This window comes from Sceloporus undulatus, chromosome 1 (genome assembly GCF_019175285.1).
Source record: "Sceloporus undulatus isolate JIND9_A2432 ecotype Alabama chromosome 1, SceUnd_v1.1, whole genome shotgun sequence".
NCBI classification, from domain to species: Eukaryota; Metazoa; Chordata; class Lepidosauria; order Squamata; family Phrynosomatidae; genus Sceloporus; species Sceloporus undulatus.
In genome coordinates, this window is record NC_056522.1 from 81,485,639 (window position 1) to 81,502,732 (window position 17,094).

General features: G+C 38.4%; 1 protein-coding gene across 5 annotated transcripts in view; it reads right to left on the reverse strand.

Annotated features, from left to right (window-relative positions):
- ARID1B (AT-rich interaction domain 1B) overlaps window positions 1-17,094 on the reverse strand; it is a 525,082-nt gene that overhangs the window by 358,319 nt on the left and 149,669 nt on the right. For all 5 annotated transcript variants that reach the window (XM_042445231.1, XM_042445228.1, XM_042445230.1 and 2 more), the window contains exon 4: window positions 9,663-9,773. In XM_042445231.1, the coding sequence (XP_042301165.1) occupies window positions 9,663-9,773 (111 nt within the window). The remainder of the gene's footprint in view (window positions 1-9,662; window positions 9,774-17,094) is intronic.

Here is a 17,094-nt window from a genome sequence, read left to right on the forward strand (position 1 = left end):
TGTTTCAATGATACATGCGTCCTAAGAGTCCAGAAGTGGCACCAAAGTCATGCTCCAAGGACTGGAGTGCAGCTTCGGTGCAGTTTCCAGACTCTTAGGACGCATGCATCATTGAAACACCATACCTCCAAAGTGACTTGAAGCAGCTTTATTTGGGCCTGTCTGTATAGGGCCGGTGGCTGGATCTTTTGTGACTCCAGAGGGAGAGGCAAGGCCTAGTAGGTCTCACGGAGCCTTTGCTGGAGTAGTAACCAGCACTGTACCTCAGAGAGGGTTGTTACTAGTGTGGATGGTGGATGGTGTTGATGTATATATTGTTGTACACAGTGGAACTTCTTCTAAGAATAAAAGCCTCATCTGAGAGAAGTTTACAGTGTCTCTTTGCTCATTCAGAAAGGGAGAGGTGTTTCTCCAGCTCACAAGCTGCTGACTACAGTCACGAAGGTGGAAAATCTGGTGCCAAACATTGATGTGTTGCCTCACACGCTGCGCAACAGCAAAAGCATTTTAACAAAGCACACGCGCACACAGCTAAATATGGTGCCTTACATGATAACCACAAGGGGGTAGTCAAGTTAATCTGTTGCAACAAAGAACATAAGATGCAAAAAACAAGAAAAAAACACCTCCAAATAATTTTGTAGAACAGATTTATCATTACATAAGTTTCTATAAGCTAGAGCTATATTCCATCTGACCCATAAAATGTTGTTCTCAATTGGACAAAGGGCCATGAAATACAAGACATATACTCCAGTGTTTTTATGCACAGCTCAAATGTATTCAAGATAAGCAGACTGACAATTCACAACAGCAATAGTAGTCATCAACCAAAATTTTTCTAACTATGCCTTGGGATTCTATGGTTTGCCATGTAGGGCAACCCTGACCATTGTATGTGTACTGATTTACAACTAAAGTAATCATATCTCATCACGGGAAAGTTTTTGATAACATACTTTTGAATATATCAGAATATTGGGCTGTACATTCCTTTTAGTTCTCTTAGCATAACTTGAACATCAGGCTCTTTTGTGTAGTATTCCCAAAATCTCAGTAAGCTTAAAGCTATGTTCTTTAATATCATCCAGGGATACTTACATATGTCTCTTTTAGTGTTGTTTTTAAGATGTCTGTTTTACAATACTGATCTTGGGGGCAATTAATAATTATACACGGCATATTTTATTTTCAGATAATCATCAAAATATTGTACTTCTGAAAAAGTTCTAATACTGTACTTTAAAATGGTTACTTAGTATACCTCCCTCTCTCATTTTGCTTATATAGAAACTTAGTAACTCTTATAATGGCTAAATAGATTTTTAAAAAGCAAAGAAGCACCTAATAAATAAACTTCCACTCACTTAGTGCAAAGATACATCTCTAGAAGATTTGAAAAGGTGTAAACCATTAGTATGCTTCAGATATCTGATTGCTCTCACTCCTGGGAAAGGTTTTCCAAAAGTCTGTGTTGCAAGCAAGCACAGCTAAATAGTTCACTAGTTGTTCCATTTCCTTCACACATTGTATATAAAAATCCTGGCACAAATGTTCCTGTTAAATTCAAAGCAGATGAATTAGTAATATGGGTTAGAAACAAATGGCTACAAACAAACCGTACTTTTATTAGCTAATCCTAATGGCCTGTCAAACATTAAACTAAATTATCCTTCCTTTTGCTCTTCGGTTATGTGGACAGTTTGACCTAGACAGATTTGAATGTGTGTCAAATTTTTAAGTACCCAATTAAAATATTACATATGCTAGTGGTCTTAATACTTTTACTTAGTTCATTATAAGGCAGCATCTTGCTTTAAAAAAATAATTCAGACAGTTTAGTTATCTGGAGAAAAAAGATATTTAAACGGATTCAGAAGATTCAGAAGAAATATTGGAAAAATAGGGAGCAGCAGCTACTAATGTCTGGCTCATGTTACATATATTTCCAAACAAAGGCTACATTCCAAGACAGCCATAGTATTCTAAGTGACAGAATCCTCTGTATGCACCTCAGAGTGCTTTGAATGTTTTTATTACTGGCAGAACAGGTGAACTACTTTTCCATTTCAGAAGTTTATTTGCTCAGTCAGGTATCTAGCTGTAACAAAAACACACACAAAAAAAGACTAAGTGTCTTGGTATCTTTGTAGCACACCCACAGATGTGGCTGCCTAGAATTAAATGACATCATAACTTTAGTTCATAGCTACTTTTGTGATAGCATGGAGAAGCATGGAGTATAAACATGCTCTATCAGTGATATAAGCCCTCTTCAGGCATTCATGGATGTAAATTGTATAGAATTGGTCCTCCATCTTTGTGGTTTTAACTTTTGCGGATTGATTAATAAGTTATCTCTGGGAATCTCTGGGAAACCTGTCCAGCACAATTCTGCCAGAAGATGACCCTTGAGTCACACCGCAGGAGCTAGAGATTCCTAAAGAAAATACTTCTCTATATATTTTAGGTCCTCCAGTGTAACTCTATGGTCAATCTCTGCTGCATGATGGCCATAGAGATGTTGCTGGAGGACATAGTGATTCCAAGAGAGGTGTGTCTCACGTTTAAAAAAGAGTAGGTTTTTTATTTGAATTTTTCCACTTTCATGGGGGTTCTGTACTCCTAACCCCAGAGAATTTTGAAGGCTTACTGTATATAGGGACAGTGGAAATGAGATGAGAACACCAGCTTTGCTCTCACTGTTCCTACTACTTCCTAAATATGTATTTTGGAGGGGCAGAGTGTAGACGTGAACCTGCCTTGCTGAACATCCCTCCCAGATGTTTTAGAGCTCTGGAAAATCCTAAAATCTCAGAGAGAGCTTGTGGTGACAGATGAGGTTCTCCTTTGCAGTCACCCTCTACTTGTAGAGATCAACAACAAAATACATGTTCATCTCCACTCATCCTCGCTTGTAAAGCTTACATTTGAGGACAATGCCAGAATAGGGGTATATAAATACCAATTTCCATTACTGTACTAACATTTTTTGTGACACTGCTACCACAAGTGTAGAAACTATCTCTGAGTACATCCACTCTGTGCCAGGTTTGGAGCTTATGAATAGTCTGCAGTATTCTGTTTGTGAGAAGGGTCTCTCTTGCCATCTCCTCCTACTGTGGGATCCAGATCCTAAAAAGCTGATTTTGTTAGGAATCAACTTAAAAATAATATGGGCAATGTCATGGTGCTGTATGAAGATGGAGGAGGGAGGCAATTCTTCTCACAAGCTCTCTTCTTGCACTTGTTGCATCCAAGCCCATATTTTACCTCAGAAAAACATAGGCAAGAAATGATTGACTGCTCAAATGGATTTTAAAAAGAAAATTCTTTAAGTCAGTATCTGTACTTTAATTTTTTTAAAAAAGTGGAATTTCTTTTGCTCATGTTTCACATCAAAGACAATATGTGTGCATGTGCACATGTGTGTGTGTGTGCCTAGTCTCTTTGCCGATTATCAAGGAGTTAGGGGAACATGGAGCTTCGATTTTATTTTAGCAGTTTCATATTAATTTCAAATCATGCTAGGTTTTTTTCTGCTATTTTAATTTCTGTTCCATCTTAGCTAGGAACTTTAACTGGTAAAAACTTTGAGATAAATGCTTCCTGCGCTCCAAATTTCAGTCAATTTTTGTCTCAATCTTTTCCTGGGTACAGACTGTATTCTAAGATTATATTGAAAGGCATCTTCTATTGCAGGATTCAAGGAAAAGGACAATAGCAATACTATTCCTTCGAACAATATTCTGAAACTTGCAATAAGCAACATAATAGTCCCACATAATTCCAACAAAGGTAAAATTACTCCTAACTAAAAAAACAAACACCCCATTATATCCATGTTTACCTGGAAATAGGTCTTTAAAAAAACAATTACACTTATATTTAATTGAAAATAAATCCCACTAATGTAATAGTTTACCCTTTACAACAGGTAATGAATGACATTCTAACGGGAGATGTGCCACCGTCTTGGAGGGAGGCAGAGATTATCCTAATCCCGAAAGAAGGCAAAGATGGCCAAGATCCCTCTAATTACAGGCCGATTTCTCTTCTGAAGGTCGATTACAAACTCTTTGCAAACATTTTGGCTAACCAACTTAAAAAATGCTTGGTAGATTTGATTGATAAGGACCAAAGAGATTTTTTACCTAACAGATATATGAGAGATAACTCGAGGGTAGTAATCGACATTTTAGAATATTTTGAAAAACATAATGATAGAAAATTAGGTCTTCTTTTTATAGATTTTGAAAAGGCCTTCGACTCAGTGAATTGGGACACTCTATTGGATATTCTGAACAAGATTAATATTGGACCAAATTTTTACAATTGGATACAAAAAATCTATAATAAACAAAAAGCAAAATTAAGAATCAACAGAGAGAAGACTGATGACATTATAATCGGTAGAGGGACGCACCAAGGTTGCCCACTCTCTCCATTACTTTTTTTGTTGATAATGGAGCCTCTAATAAGAAAAAGAAAAATGGATGTTGATTTTAAAGGGATCAGGATAAAAAACAACAATTACAAAATTAGGGCATTTGCTGACGATGTAGTTATTATGATTGAGAACCCAAAAGAGAATATGGCAAAAATACTTGAGTTATTGAATATGTTTGGGGAGGTGACAGGATGTAAAATCAACAGAAATAAATCCGCTATCCTGACAAAGAATCTAAAACCCACTGAAGATAAAGAATTAGAAATTGAATCTGGTATGAAAATAGAGAAGAAAATAAAATATTTGGGAATAGTACTTTCAAAAAAGAACACTGAACTATTTGAAAATAACTATAAGAAAGCGTGGAGTGCTATCAGAAATGATTTGATTAATTGGAACAAATTAAATTTATCTCTATTGGGAAGAATCTCTTTAATTAAAATGAATGTTTTGCCAAGGCTACTTTTTCTCTTCCAAATGATCCCAATTATCCACTCAGACAAAATTTTCAAGGAATGGCATAGAGACATATCCTACTTTATTTGGAGAGGTAGAAAGGCAAGAGTGAAGTTACAAACGCTCCAGGATGCGAGGGAAAGAGGAGGTTTAGGACTCCCAAATTTAAAACTCTATTTTGAGGCATGCTGCCTCTGGTGGATTAAAGATTGGGTGACCCTCAAAAATGAAAGCCTTCTAGAATTGGAAGGTGATGGTTTAAATTTAGGTTGGCATGCCTACTTAGCCTACGACAAAGACAAATCTATGTCCCACTTTCATAATCATGTCATTAGAAAACCCCTAATCAAGGTATGGAATAAGTACAAGAAAAGAATACTACCTAAAATGAGAGGTTGGGTTTCTCCTCTAGAAGCCTTCCACAGAAGGGAACTGGTTAAACCCAAAATATGGTATACATATGATCAGTTAATTGAGATCAAAAATGGAAATTTAGAATTATAAACGAAAGATCAACTTCAGGAATTGGGTTGGGATATAGGATGGTTCACCTACAGGCAAATAATTGAAAGATTTAAAATGGATTTAAAAACAATGGGTTTTGATGTAGATGATTCAAAATTTGACTTGGGTTAGATGCTTATTAAAGAAAGTAAAATTATCAAAAAAACATACTCCTTCTTACTAGAACTTGATACAGAAGAAAATTACATTAAAGAACAAATGGTTATTTGGGCTAAGAATATCGGGCATCCTATTCAACTTGAACAATGGGAAAAAGCATGGTCTAAAGGATTTAAATATACGGTTTCCCAAAATATAAGGGAAAATTTCTATAAACTTTTTTTTTCTATGGTACCTATCCCCTGACAAAATTGACAAAATGTTTAAAAATGGTAACCCCTTATGTTGGAAGTGTAGAACTAATTGTGGTTCCTTTTACCACTGTTGGTGAACCTGTCCTCAAGTTAAAAATTACTGGAAGATGATTAACAATACGATTGGCGAAATTCTTGATGTTAAAATCCAGCTCAAACCTGATTTGTACCTATTGGGAATGGTAGACGAAGACTTAGAGAAGAAACATGGTAAAGTGTTGTACTATATGATATCCTTAGCCCGTATAAGTTTAGCTCAGAGATGGAAGGACGATTCAATTCCGATGAAAGAAGACTGGTTATTGAAGTTGTATGAGGGGATGGAAATGGACAAACTCACCCAAAGGTTGAGGAATGACATGGAGGATAAATTTGTTGATGAATGGAGTAAGCTGATAAAAATTTTTGAATCCACCTGGGGGAACATTGCTGTCTTCAATGTAAAATAAAATTCTCTATCCTCTTGTTGTAGGCAAACCTTGAGATTACAGATATGTGAACTAAGAAAGTACAAATACCCATTTATCTGACTTTTTTGGAGAGGAAACTTGGAAGTCTTTTTTTTTTTTTTTTGAAGGGGCAAGGGGGGGAAGGTTAGGTAAGAGCTGAATTAGAGCAAACAAGAACCAGTTAAAGAATATTGTGTTCAAGAACATGATAGATAGAAAGAATAGCAAGAAAAGGAAGTCAAGCTAGGAAGACGATGTATAGACTTTAAGACAAGTAGTTCAGAGATAATCTGAATTAGGGATAATGTGGTTTTTTTCTCTCGGGTTATAATTAGCTGTTTTGTTCTTCTGCTAAGACTTATTAATCTTTCTACAATGTATTTTCTTTTTGTCTGTTCCAGAAGTAACTCAGATGTTTTCTTTCAGGTTTTTATAATGTATATGTTTACTGTACTTTTAATAAATTAAAAAAAGAAAAAGAAAGTCATTCTTGAGGTGACTAAAGAAAGTGTCACCACAGTCTGAACTGTCTCCTCATGGAACAGAGGCAGTTGGCACATCAGACTAAGATGAGCAAAAGCATTCTTGGCCACAACAATCAACTAAACATCTCAGAGTAAGAACAATTCAGGAAGCACTCCCAAACAGTTTGGAAATTAAGAGATTCTTCAAGAGCAATGTATCCTTACCCAGAGCAAAACCCTGAACCCTTAACAGCACTTCTACTGATTTAGGCTTTCTTCTTGGTTTGGATTAACCTCTATTTTATTTTAAAGGCCACACACAATTTTCCACTGATTTCGGACTGAATCTGAATTTCTCCATTCTCCATGGAATCCAGTAGAAAGAAGTATCGTACTAATAGCATTAAACATAGAATCTCTGGATAACCCTCTGATATCATTGAATGAGATGTTAAAAACTAATTGAATGAGATGTGAAATCCAAATTGAATCAGATGCTAAACACTAATCTGATCATTAGCACAAGGAACAAAATGGGACTTTGTGGTATACCAAAAGCCAACAGAATTAGGACAAAATCATGACTTCAAGGACGAATGCTTCACCAACTTAATTAAATGGTCCAGAAGCATATAACAGACAATGTTATTGGAAGCTCACGAGAGGTTCAGTAGATGGGACTTTGTGGTATACCAAAGGATGCACTCTGTTTCCAATTCCTGGCTCCCAACAGACCATCCAGAATCAACCAGAACTCTCAGTGGGGTGGCAGAATCTTCAAAACAATCTTTCGCCATTCCATATAGGTATGTGGCTGAAGCTTGGAAGCTCTTTTATGTGAGTTGGTCAAACTAATGGGCTCAATCAAGGACTACACCTGAGGGTATCCTAGATGATGGGAAAAATCTACCTCTTGCAGCTCCATGAATGCAACAGTTGTCATTAGATTCCTTCAGAGTGGACACAGCCAATAAGAGTAAATAAGAGCTGTAGTTCATAGCCTTAGGGTCAGCCAACCCAGTCTTAGAAGGATATACAGCCTGCCTTTCTTTACGCGAGAGATCCGTTCTGGACTCCCCTGCGCGAAGCAAATTCCGCCTATGCTCGAGCCCCATTTGAATGAATAGGCCGCGTGCACGTGGCGGCATAGTGGTGCACACACACCGTGGGCATGTGCCCCATTATTCCCTATGGGACATGCCGCCCCTTCTCCCAGTGCGGCTTTCAGCATATGCTGAAAGCCGCATAAAGTGCACCCGCATATGACGCGGGTGCACTGTATAAGATTCTACTACAATTACAGTCAGCCCTTCTTATACACTGATTTCTTATATACAGATTCAAGCATACACGGTTTGAAAATGTTAAAAAAAGTATAAATTTCAAATATCAAACCTTGATTTTCCATTTTTTATAAGGGACACCATTTTGCTATGTCATTATATTTAATGAGACTTGAGTATACACGGATTTTGTTATACACGGGGGATCTTGGAACCAAACCCCAGCGTATAACAAGGGGGCACTGTATTACAAGAATTACAAAATAACAATATGGAGAAAACCAAGATGAGGTGTTGTTGTTTTTTCAGGCCAAAATGCAAAATTGTAATATACACCATTTTATGACTCTTAATAAGCTCTCACCTTTCTTCTTACATGCAACTGTTTGGAACAGACAGGGATGTCATTTCATTTTGCAGTTACATAGAAGTGATTCTGACTAAAGAAGCTGAGATATTTGGAATACCTCCGAAAGAAACAGAATCTAAAATTCTAACATAAGTGTGAACCATACTGAAATATATTCATCTTTTAACAAATGTGGCATTGTAAACAAAATTTAATAAGAAAAAATGGAATCACAGATTTACCGAGCCAAAACATTATAGAGGCAGGTTGTTTTTCATTTATAAATTTTGTTTAAAGAATTGAGTATCACTAATGGAGACAATGATTTGCTACTTTTAATGAAAAATGAAATGATCCAGTAAAACCTCTTTTAAAATGTATTCTTAAAATAATATTACTTATTATTATTACTTATTATTATAAATAACTATTTTAAATCACTGGAGTTGTTTGTTCTTCATGACAAACAACCCACTCCTGACCATGTTTATTTTGAATTAAGTTGCTGAATTCAGGGAAACAATTATCAATCTGCAGTAAGGATTGCATCCCAAAGTCAAGCTCTCTTTCTTGGTTATAATTTAAGATTGATTATTATTAGCACATCTTTTCAACATTTCATTATCATCACTGTTCAACATCATCACTCTTGTCTCACTAATTCTGAAAATAAGAATTGTTCAGTTAACTTTGAAAAAATGTTTCCCATATTGTCAATCAAGAACAGATTCACTTAACTAAGTTAATAAGGTAATTATAAAGTGACAAGAATATCACCTAAAAGTTTTCCTCCCTTCCCACCTCCATGCAATCTGTATTGCTTGAATGTGATCAGCAAAAAAGGTATGATGATCAGTGACCATACTATACTATAAATCTTACAGCAGTCCCAAGGAAAATATGGTTCTGCACATCTTCCACAAGGAAATACATGCATGATTTATAAACTGATGATGTTTTCTTGTTTCTGAGGGATTATCTGCATAAATTGGGAAATGCTGTAAAAATGGTGCAATTTTAAAGCAGGAATATGTAAGATACTCATTGCACAATATGTGTAAGTATTTCAGGGGAGAAAGGTTATTCCCACATAATGGGCCAAACATGTATTTATCGATATCCTATACCCAGTACAGTGAAAAAGGATATGAAAATAATTAAATTGTTCTCGCAATCAATAAACTGATTGCTTAAAGTTGTGTTTCTTTCTGTGTTTTAAACCCGCAACAATTTGATTCTGAAACTCTACAAGCAGCACAAACTCTATTTCTACTGCAAAAGACTGTTTTCAACAAAATGAAACTTTGCAATCGGATAAGAACTAGTTTCTTACGGGTAAGCTTGACGGTCTCTCTTGCTGGATCAGGTTCATTTCTTCATGATTGGGCTTGCCTTGGGTGATAGGGGGTTGGGACCTGGTTCCATAGCCCTCCTGAGACAGTTCCTGATAATAAAAAAGAAGACATATTAATAACACATAAAACTAATTGCATTACACTTCATGGGCAGAAAAAAGGGGATATTCATTCAATAAGGAATTGATCCAGTCTGTTTGTACACACAACAGGCTTAAGTACATCTGGCTCCTGTGTAGCTCCACTTGGAAAATGAGGAAAATACTTTTTTCCAGGACTGTGTGAGAATAGGTCACACATTTATTTATGTATTTATTTATTTATTTTGGTGGTGGAGTGAAGCAGCAAAAGAATTGAAAATTTTGTAACATGCCATTTGTTATAATGGTGCTTGATAAGACAGTGCGATGCATGTGCAGAGGACTGCCTGCAGTTGCAACACAGTGCTCTAGGTTTTCCTGCAAAATCTGGAGCAAAAGGTGAGTTATTTTAAACTGCTTTAAGGCTAGTATGACGTGGATTCAGTGTGGGATTGGCCTTACATTATGAAGGCAGTACACAGTCAATTAGGGGATTTGGTCTTTCATTATGTAGACAGGTCACTGTAAGGACAGGGAGGGGGGACTGCTTAATTTGATATGTGTCGACAGTGCCCCTCAATGTCAACAGATAGACTGCAGCAACTATACGACCATAGCGCTAATCTCCCATGGAAGCAAAATTATGCTCAAAATTGTGCAACATAGACTCCAACCATACATGGAGAGAGAAATCCCAGAGGTACAAGAGGTATTCAGCAAAGGAGAAGGTACTAGGAACTATACTGCAAACATACGATGATTAATGGAGCGCACCAAGGAATTCCAAAAGAAAATCAGTGTGTGCTTTATAGACTATAGCCAAGCCTTTGCATAGACCAGTGGTTCCCAACCTGTGGGTCGGGACCCCTTTGGGGGTTGAATGATCCTTTCATGGGGATCGCCTAAGACCATTGGAAAACACCTATTTAATTACAGTTATGAAGAAGCAACGAAAATAATTTCATGGGTTTGGGTCACCACAACATGAGGAACTGTATTAAAGGGTTGCGGCATTAGGAAGGTTGGGAACCACTGGCATAGACTATGAAAAGCTATGGAATGTTCTTAAAGATGTGGGAGTGCCAACACATCTGACAGTCCTGATGAGGAATCTGTACTACTGTCAGAACAGAACATGAAGAAACAGAATGGTTCTCAATAAGAGAAGGGGTCAGGGTAGGTGGCATCCTTTCACCCGATCTGTTCAACTTATATACAGAACATATTATATGAAAAGAAAGATTGGACATAGAAGAAGGAGGAAGAAAAATAGGATGAAGGAATACCAACAATTTAAGATATGCAGACAACACCTTACCACTAGCAAAAAAAAATCACAGATCCGGAACAGTTAAAGATCAGTGAAGAAAGTGCAAAGTCAGGCTTGCTACTGAACATAATGAAAATACTGTACAAATAATGAGCATGGAGAATATACACAAATCCAACCTAGATAACGAGGAAGCAGAAATAGTAAAAGAGTTCTCAAACCTAGGATTAAACATTGATCAGAATGGGGAAGGTAATCCTTCATGGGAAGGACATCCATAAAAGAACTAGAAAAGATCCTAAAGTGCAAACATATATAGTTGTCCCTTGATATTTGCTGGGGTTAGGGGGAAAATCCCCCTGTGAAAGTCAAAAATTTGCAAATAATGCAAGGGGGGGGAGACTAGTGAATATACACGTCTCCCTTTCAAAGCCTCAAAAAAGCCTCCCTTCCAAAGCCTCTAGCAAGCTGTCTGGGGCGCTGGAAGGGCAGAGGAGCGCAAGCTCACAGCTTCCTCTTTCCTTCCCAAGGCTTCAGAGAGGTCCAAGGACTTCTCTGAAGCCTTGGAAGGGAAGCAAGGAGGGTGTGCGGGTGGCTTCCTCCTTCGCTTTCAAGGCTTCAGGGTGCTCAGTTATTCCCAGGTCCTTAGCTGTGTGCGTGCACCCTCTGGCTATTCCCTCTGTCCTCGGCTTTTTCCTCACTCACAAGGGAAAAGCCTGGAAGGGACGGAGAGGGAGGAGTGCAAACGCACACAGCTAGGGACTTCCAAATAGTCAAATCCACGAATCCCGTGAATTTTGCAGTTAATATTGAGGGACAACTGTACCACTAAGGTTAGAATCATCCAAGCCATTGCATTCCCTATTACCATATATGGATGTGAGAGCTGAACAATTAAGAAAGCGGATAGGAAGAAATTCAATTCATTTGAGATGTAGTGTTGGAGAAGAGTGCTAAAGATCCCGTGGACAGTCAAAAAGACAAACAAATAGATCCTTGAACAAATCAAATGTGAAATCTATCCAGACCTATCTTTCCACCCCTGACCTTTCTCCGGGTCATGAACAGTAAGTTTCATCTTGTTTTACAGCTGTCTCTCAGTGGATGCAGCATCGATGCGTGAAGCTCAATATGTCCAAAACAGAGGTTCTCATTTTTCCACCTAAGTCTACTCTTCAATACTCCTTTTCTGTTTCTGTTGATGGTATTTCTATTCGACCAGCCCAGGAAGCCCATAGTCTTGGTTTTATTTTTTACTCTTCTCTGTTGTGTATCCCCCAGATCCAGTCCATTATTATTATTATTAAGCTTTATTTATATAGCGCTGTAAATTTACACAGCACTGTACATACAATCTTTTAATTAGACGGTTCCCTGCCCTCAGGCTTACAATCTATGAAGACACAATGCAAAAGGTGAAGTGAATGGTTGTGGGGAAGGAGATGAGGTCCTGGAGTTCATCTTTCCCTCTGAGGCCTGGACCAAGGCAGATGGACTGGAGGGAGGGCTCTGTTTCTTAAGGATAGGCCCGATGACATTGGGGAGGCCTGATGGTGTTGGTCTACCTCCTCTTCCCCTCAGAGGCCAGGATGGAGTCAGATGCCTTTTGGGAAGGGCTCAGTTCCTTTGGGGAGGCCAGGTGGGATTGGCCTACCTTCTCTTCTCTACAGCTAAGGCATGTAGATTCTTTTTATACAATATTGCCATAATCTGACCATTTCTCTCTGCCTCTACTGCCAAGATTCTGGTCCATACCCTAGTGGTCTCGCAACTTGATTTCTGTAACATCCTTGGGCAGGGCTTCCCCTTTCTCACCTCTGTCCTTTAATTTCTGTCCAGCATTCAGCTGCACACATTATTACATCTGCCCACCACTCCGACCATATATCTCCTTTATTGTCATCCCTTCGTTGGTTCCCCCTCCCTTTCCATATTGTATATGCTCCTGTTGTTGAATTTTAAAGCCCTGCATGGGCTGGCCCCTCCTTATTTATCTAACCTTTTTTCTCCTCACCTTCCCACTCGTGCCCTCCGTTCTGGTAGTCAAGGTCTGCGATCTCAGCCTAGGATTTTCACTGCCCCGTCCTGGATTCATCCCTTCTGCCCCTCACTCCTGGAATCTCCTTTTCTCACGAGCACAGGTCATCACTTCTTTAACCAGTTTCAAAACTGAGTTGAAGACCATCCTGTTTGAGAAGCATTCCCACGCACTGCGTGACTACTATTTGCTATTTGATGTTTTTAATTTGTTGTACAATTTAAAAAGGATGTTGTAAAAACTGGAGCGTGTCCAAGGAGGGCAACTAAAATGGTGAAGAGTCTGGAAACCATGTCCTATGAGGAACGACTTAGGGAGCTGGGGATGTTTAGCCTGGAGAAAAGAAGGTTAAGAGGTGATATGATAGCCCTGTTTAAATACTTTAAGGGATGTCATATTGAGGAGGGAGCTGACTTGTTTTTTTTTGCTGCTCCAGAGAACAGGACCCGGAGCAATGGATGCAAGCCACAGGAAAAGAGATTCCACCTCAACATTAGGAAGAACTTCCTGACAGTAAGGGCTGTTCGACAGTGGAACACACTCCCTCGGAGTGTAGTGGAGTCTCCCTCCTTGGAGGTCTTTAAACAGAGGCTGGATGGCCATCTGTCGGGGATGCTTTGACTGAGAGTTCCTGCATGGCAGGGGGGTTGGATTGGATGGCCCTTGCAGTCTCTTCCAACTCTATGATTCTATGATTGTCTGCTTTGCTTTACTGAACCCTTTCCTGTATTGTTATGTATTATTTATAAGTATTATGCTATTATTTCTTAGACTGTACACCATGGGCAAGTTTACTTTATTTTATTGTTTGTATGTACAACACTGTGTAAATCTACAGTGCTATATAAATAAAGCATAACAATAATAATAACAACAACAATAATAATAATCTCCTTGGAAGCCAAGATGAGAAAACTGAAGCTGTGGTACTTTGGTCACATCATGAGAAGGCACAATTCAGTGGAAAAACCAATAATGTTAGGAAAGGCGGAGGGAAGCAGAAAAGAAAGGAAGGCTGCATGCTAGACAGATGGGCTCTATTAGGGAGGTCACAGGAATGAAATTATAGGAACTAAGGGAAATCAATGAAGAAAATTCAAAGACAGGCTTACTGCTGAACATGAAGTGGAGAACAGGGGGTCTTGGAGATGTCTCATCCACAGGGTTGCCATGATTCAAGAGGACAGAGGGTCTTGGAGATATCTCATCCAAACGATTGTTATGAGTCAAGACCAACTCAAGGACAGTTAACAACCATAACAACAAGACTTACTGCAAGTGTGCCATGCCCCACCCCAATCCTCAACATTGCCACAGAAATGTCAGATGTGGGATATCTTTCCATGTTACATTGAAAATGAGTTTAATTCATATTTAGATCTTACAATTCCACAACGTGAGACCAAGAAATGAGAGGGAAGCTCACAGCCTTTACTAACACTTGGCCCTCACATGGAATGTGCTTTGGAAAACATGAATAGTTTCAGGATAAAACTGGGCTTGGCTGAGTTATGCCTGAAGCACCTGGTGTATGCATGTTGCTTCCATAGTGGAGTGGACTGTGCCCTAAGTGTTTATTTCCAATAAATTTTAAAAGCAAACTACTCTGGAACCTTCTTGAACGAGCCTTCAATAATCATGCACCAACTGCTCATGTAAAAGTGCATTTAGGTCTGGACATTTAGCGTGGAGGTGTAGTGGTTTGATGGACTCGAACTCTGAGAGACCTATGTTCAAATTCACTAAGTGTAATTTAGATGTACTTTCTTTTATACATCAGCATACAAAAGCTAAAACATAAATAACAGCATATGAAATATATACAGAAATATGTTTCATTTTTTTCATTGTTCACGGGTATATGTTAATTGCAAATCTTGCCTGCACATCTACCCTCAACAGTTAATGTATATTCTTACAGATACAGCAAATCTGAAATGCTTACATTAGTATGTATAACTGGCATAGAAAGTTGAAGAACTAGTTTCCAACTGTAGAGAACAGATATCACACCTTAAATTTCCAAAGGGAGGAGAGCTGCTTCTGTTGCCATCCCCTCCCCCTTCCGCCTGCACTTTCATAACAGATTGCTCTCTTGTTTTTTCTTCTCCTTTAGTTTGTCATTTTGATAAACAACTGAATAGGAACAATTATTTTTACATGCAACATTTTTAGCCTGAAAGTACATGGAAATAATTTCTGCACACCACCCCCATAAGTGTACTTTGCTTATACGGCTGTTCCTTAAAAAGGACTTCTGCTGTGCCAAAAGGATCTGGTCCAATTGCAACTACTACCAGTACAGCAATGCTATAAGCTAGTAAACTCTGTGGGTGTATTAAAGATGCTGTTGCCATGAAGGTCCCAGAGCATACAAAACCAAGGAAAATGCATACAAAGTAATAAATAAATAAATAATAAAAACAAATTAATAATTGTTTCTGGTGATAAGCCTTTCAACTTCATAGCCTTCTCTTTCACAGCTGATTAGGAAAAAGAATGAACTGTTTGCTCCAGTTTTAAGGAAAATCAGCTAATAATCAAGTGTTCTCAGGCTCAGATGGTACTGTTTCTCTGTGTTTTGCATCAAAGATGTGAAATACAAATTCTGTGATATAAAAAAGGCTTCTTATTTTTTGATACTAATGAACTGATGGATCAGTTTCTTTTTAATGCTCATACTATCAAAAGTATGTGCCAATAAAAATCTTTAAAAGTACCTCCTTTCCATTTGGTTACCAGCAAAGAGTAACAGGCTTCAGGGTGAGAACGGCTGATGGCTGGATGATTATTATCCACTGTGATGCACCCCCTCCCCATTCCTCCTCCCAGATTTCTGCTTCTGACACAGTTCTCCTGCTGTGTAGGCCAGCAGGTTCCTCTGGATTAACAGCACAATTTAAAATCAACAAATGGCACAAGGCCTCTATTCAGCTGCTTTCCCCTTGTTACAAAGCAACATAAGGGTGCAGGACAGCTCTACAATAGACAAATAAATGAGCAACCCTCTGCTTTTTCTTTGAAATTTAAACACAACATCACTATTTGTTATCACTGTAAAGGTGTCTCTAATAAATCCTCAACAGAAAACACTAGCATTTATACTGTTTGTTAAACCAGCTGTCTTCATTGTCATTAACTATTCTAGCCCAACAAACAAGCAAACATTATAGTAGGGCTGGCTTTAAATTTTGAAAACAGGCTGTCAGTCTGAGGAGGAAAGTGACAGCTTCAGAAAGAAGGTGCCCAGGAAAGAAAGGGTACGGGGGATATAAAGGGGGTGGGGATTAGAGTTGTGCATTTTTCGAATGCAGTTCTTAATGTAGGGAGAAAAAACATTTTTAACGCATACACAGTAACTTAAAATCAAAACATTGGTTTAAAATCAGATGTTCATTGGGGGCTAACAAAACCAGATGATTTGAGTTTTTTACATTCATTTTCCCTGCACTGAGTTCAAAAGCTCACATGTGTTCTGATGCACTAACAGCCCTGGCAGACCCATTCCTCCCAATGTGAAGTGGACGTGCAAAGTAAGCCAAAGTAAAGGATAAAAATGAATTCCAAAGACCAGGTGAAAACAACAATAACCATCCTGTAGTAATAATAATAACTTTATTGGATTAATCAAATGAAGCAAATACATCATGCCTCATGCGTTTTGCCTTTTGATTGTAGTTTCTCAGTTTCATGGCCAACAAGGATACTCCTGAAAAACAGTCCAGGCAGATATACACTGCAGCTACTGAGTAAATGATCCCGTTATATTTATTTGGGTCTTCTGGAAAGGCCAAAAATGTTCACTCGATAGTGTCTACATAGTTTTATTTGTTATTGTTGTTGTTGTGTGCCTTCAAGTCATTTTTGGCTTATGGCAACCCTAAGGTGAACCTATCATGGGGTTTTCTTGGCAAGCTTAGCTTGGGGACATTTGTCATTGCCTTCCCCTGAGGCTGAGAGCATGTGACTTGCCCAAGATCACTCAGTGGGTTTGTTTCATGGCCGAGTGGGGAATCAAACCC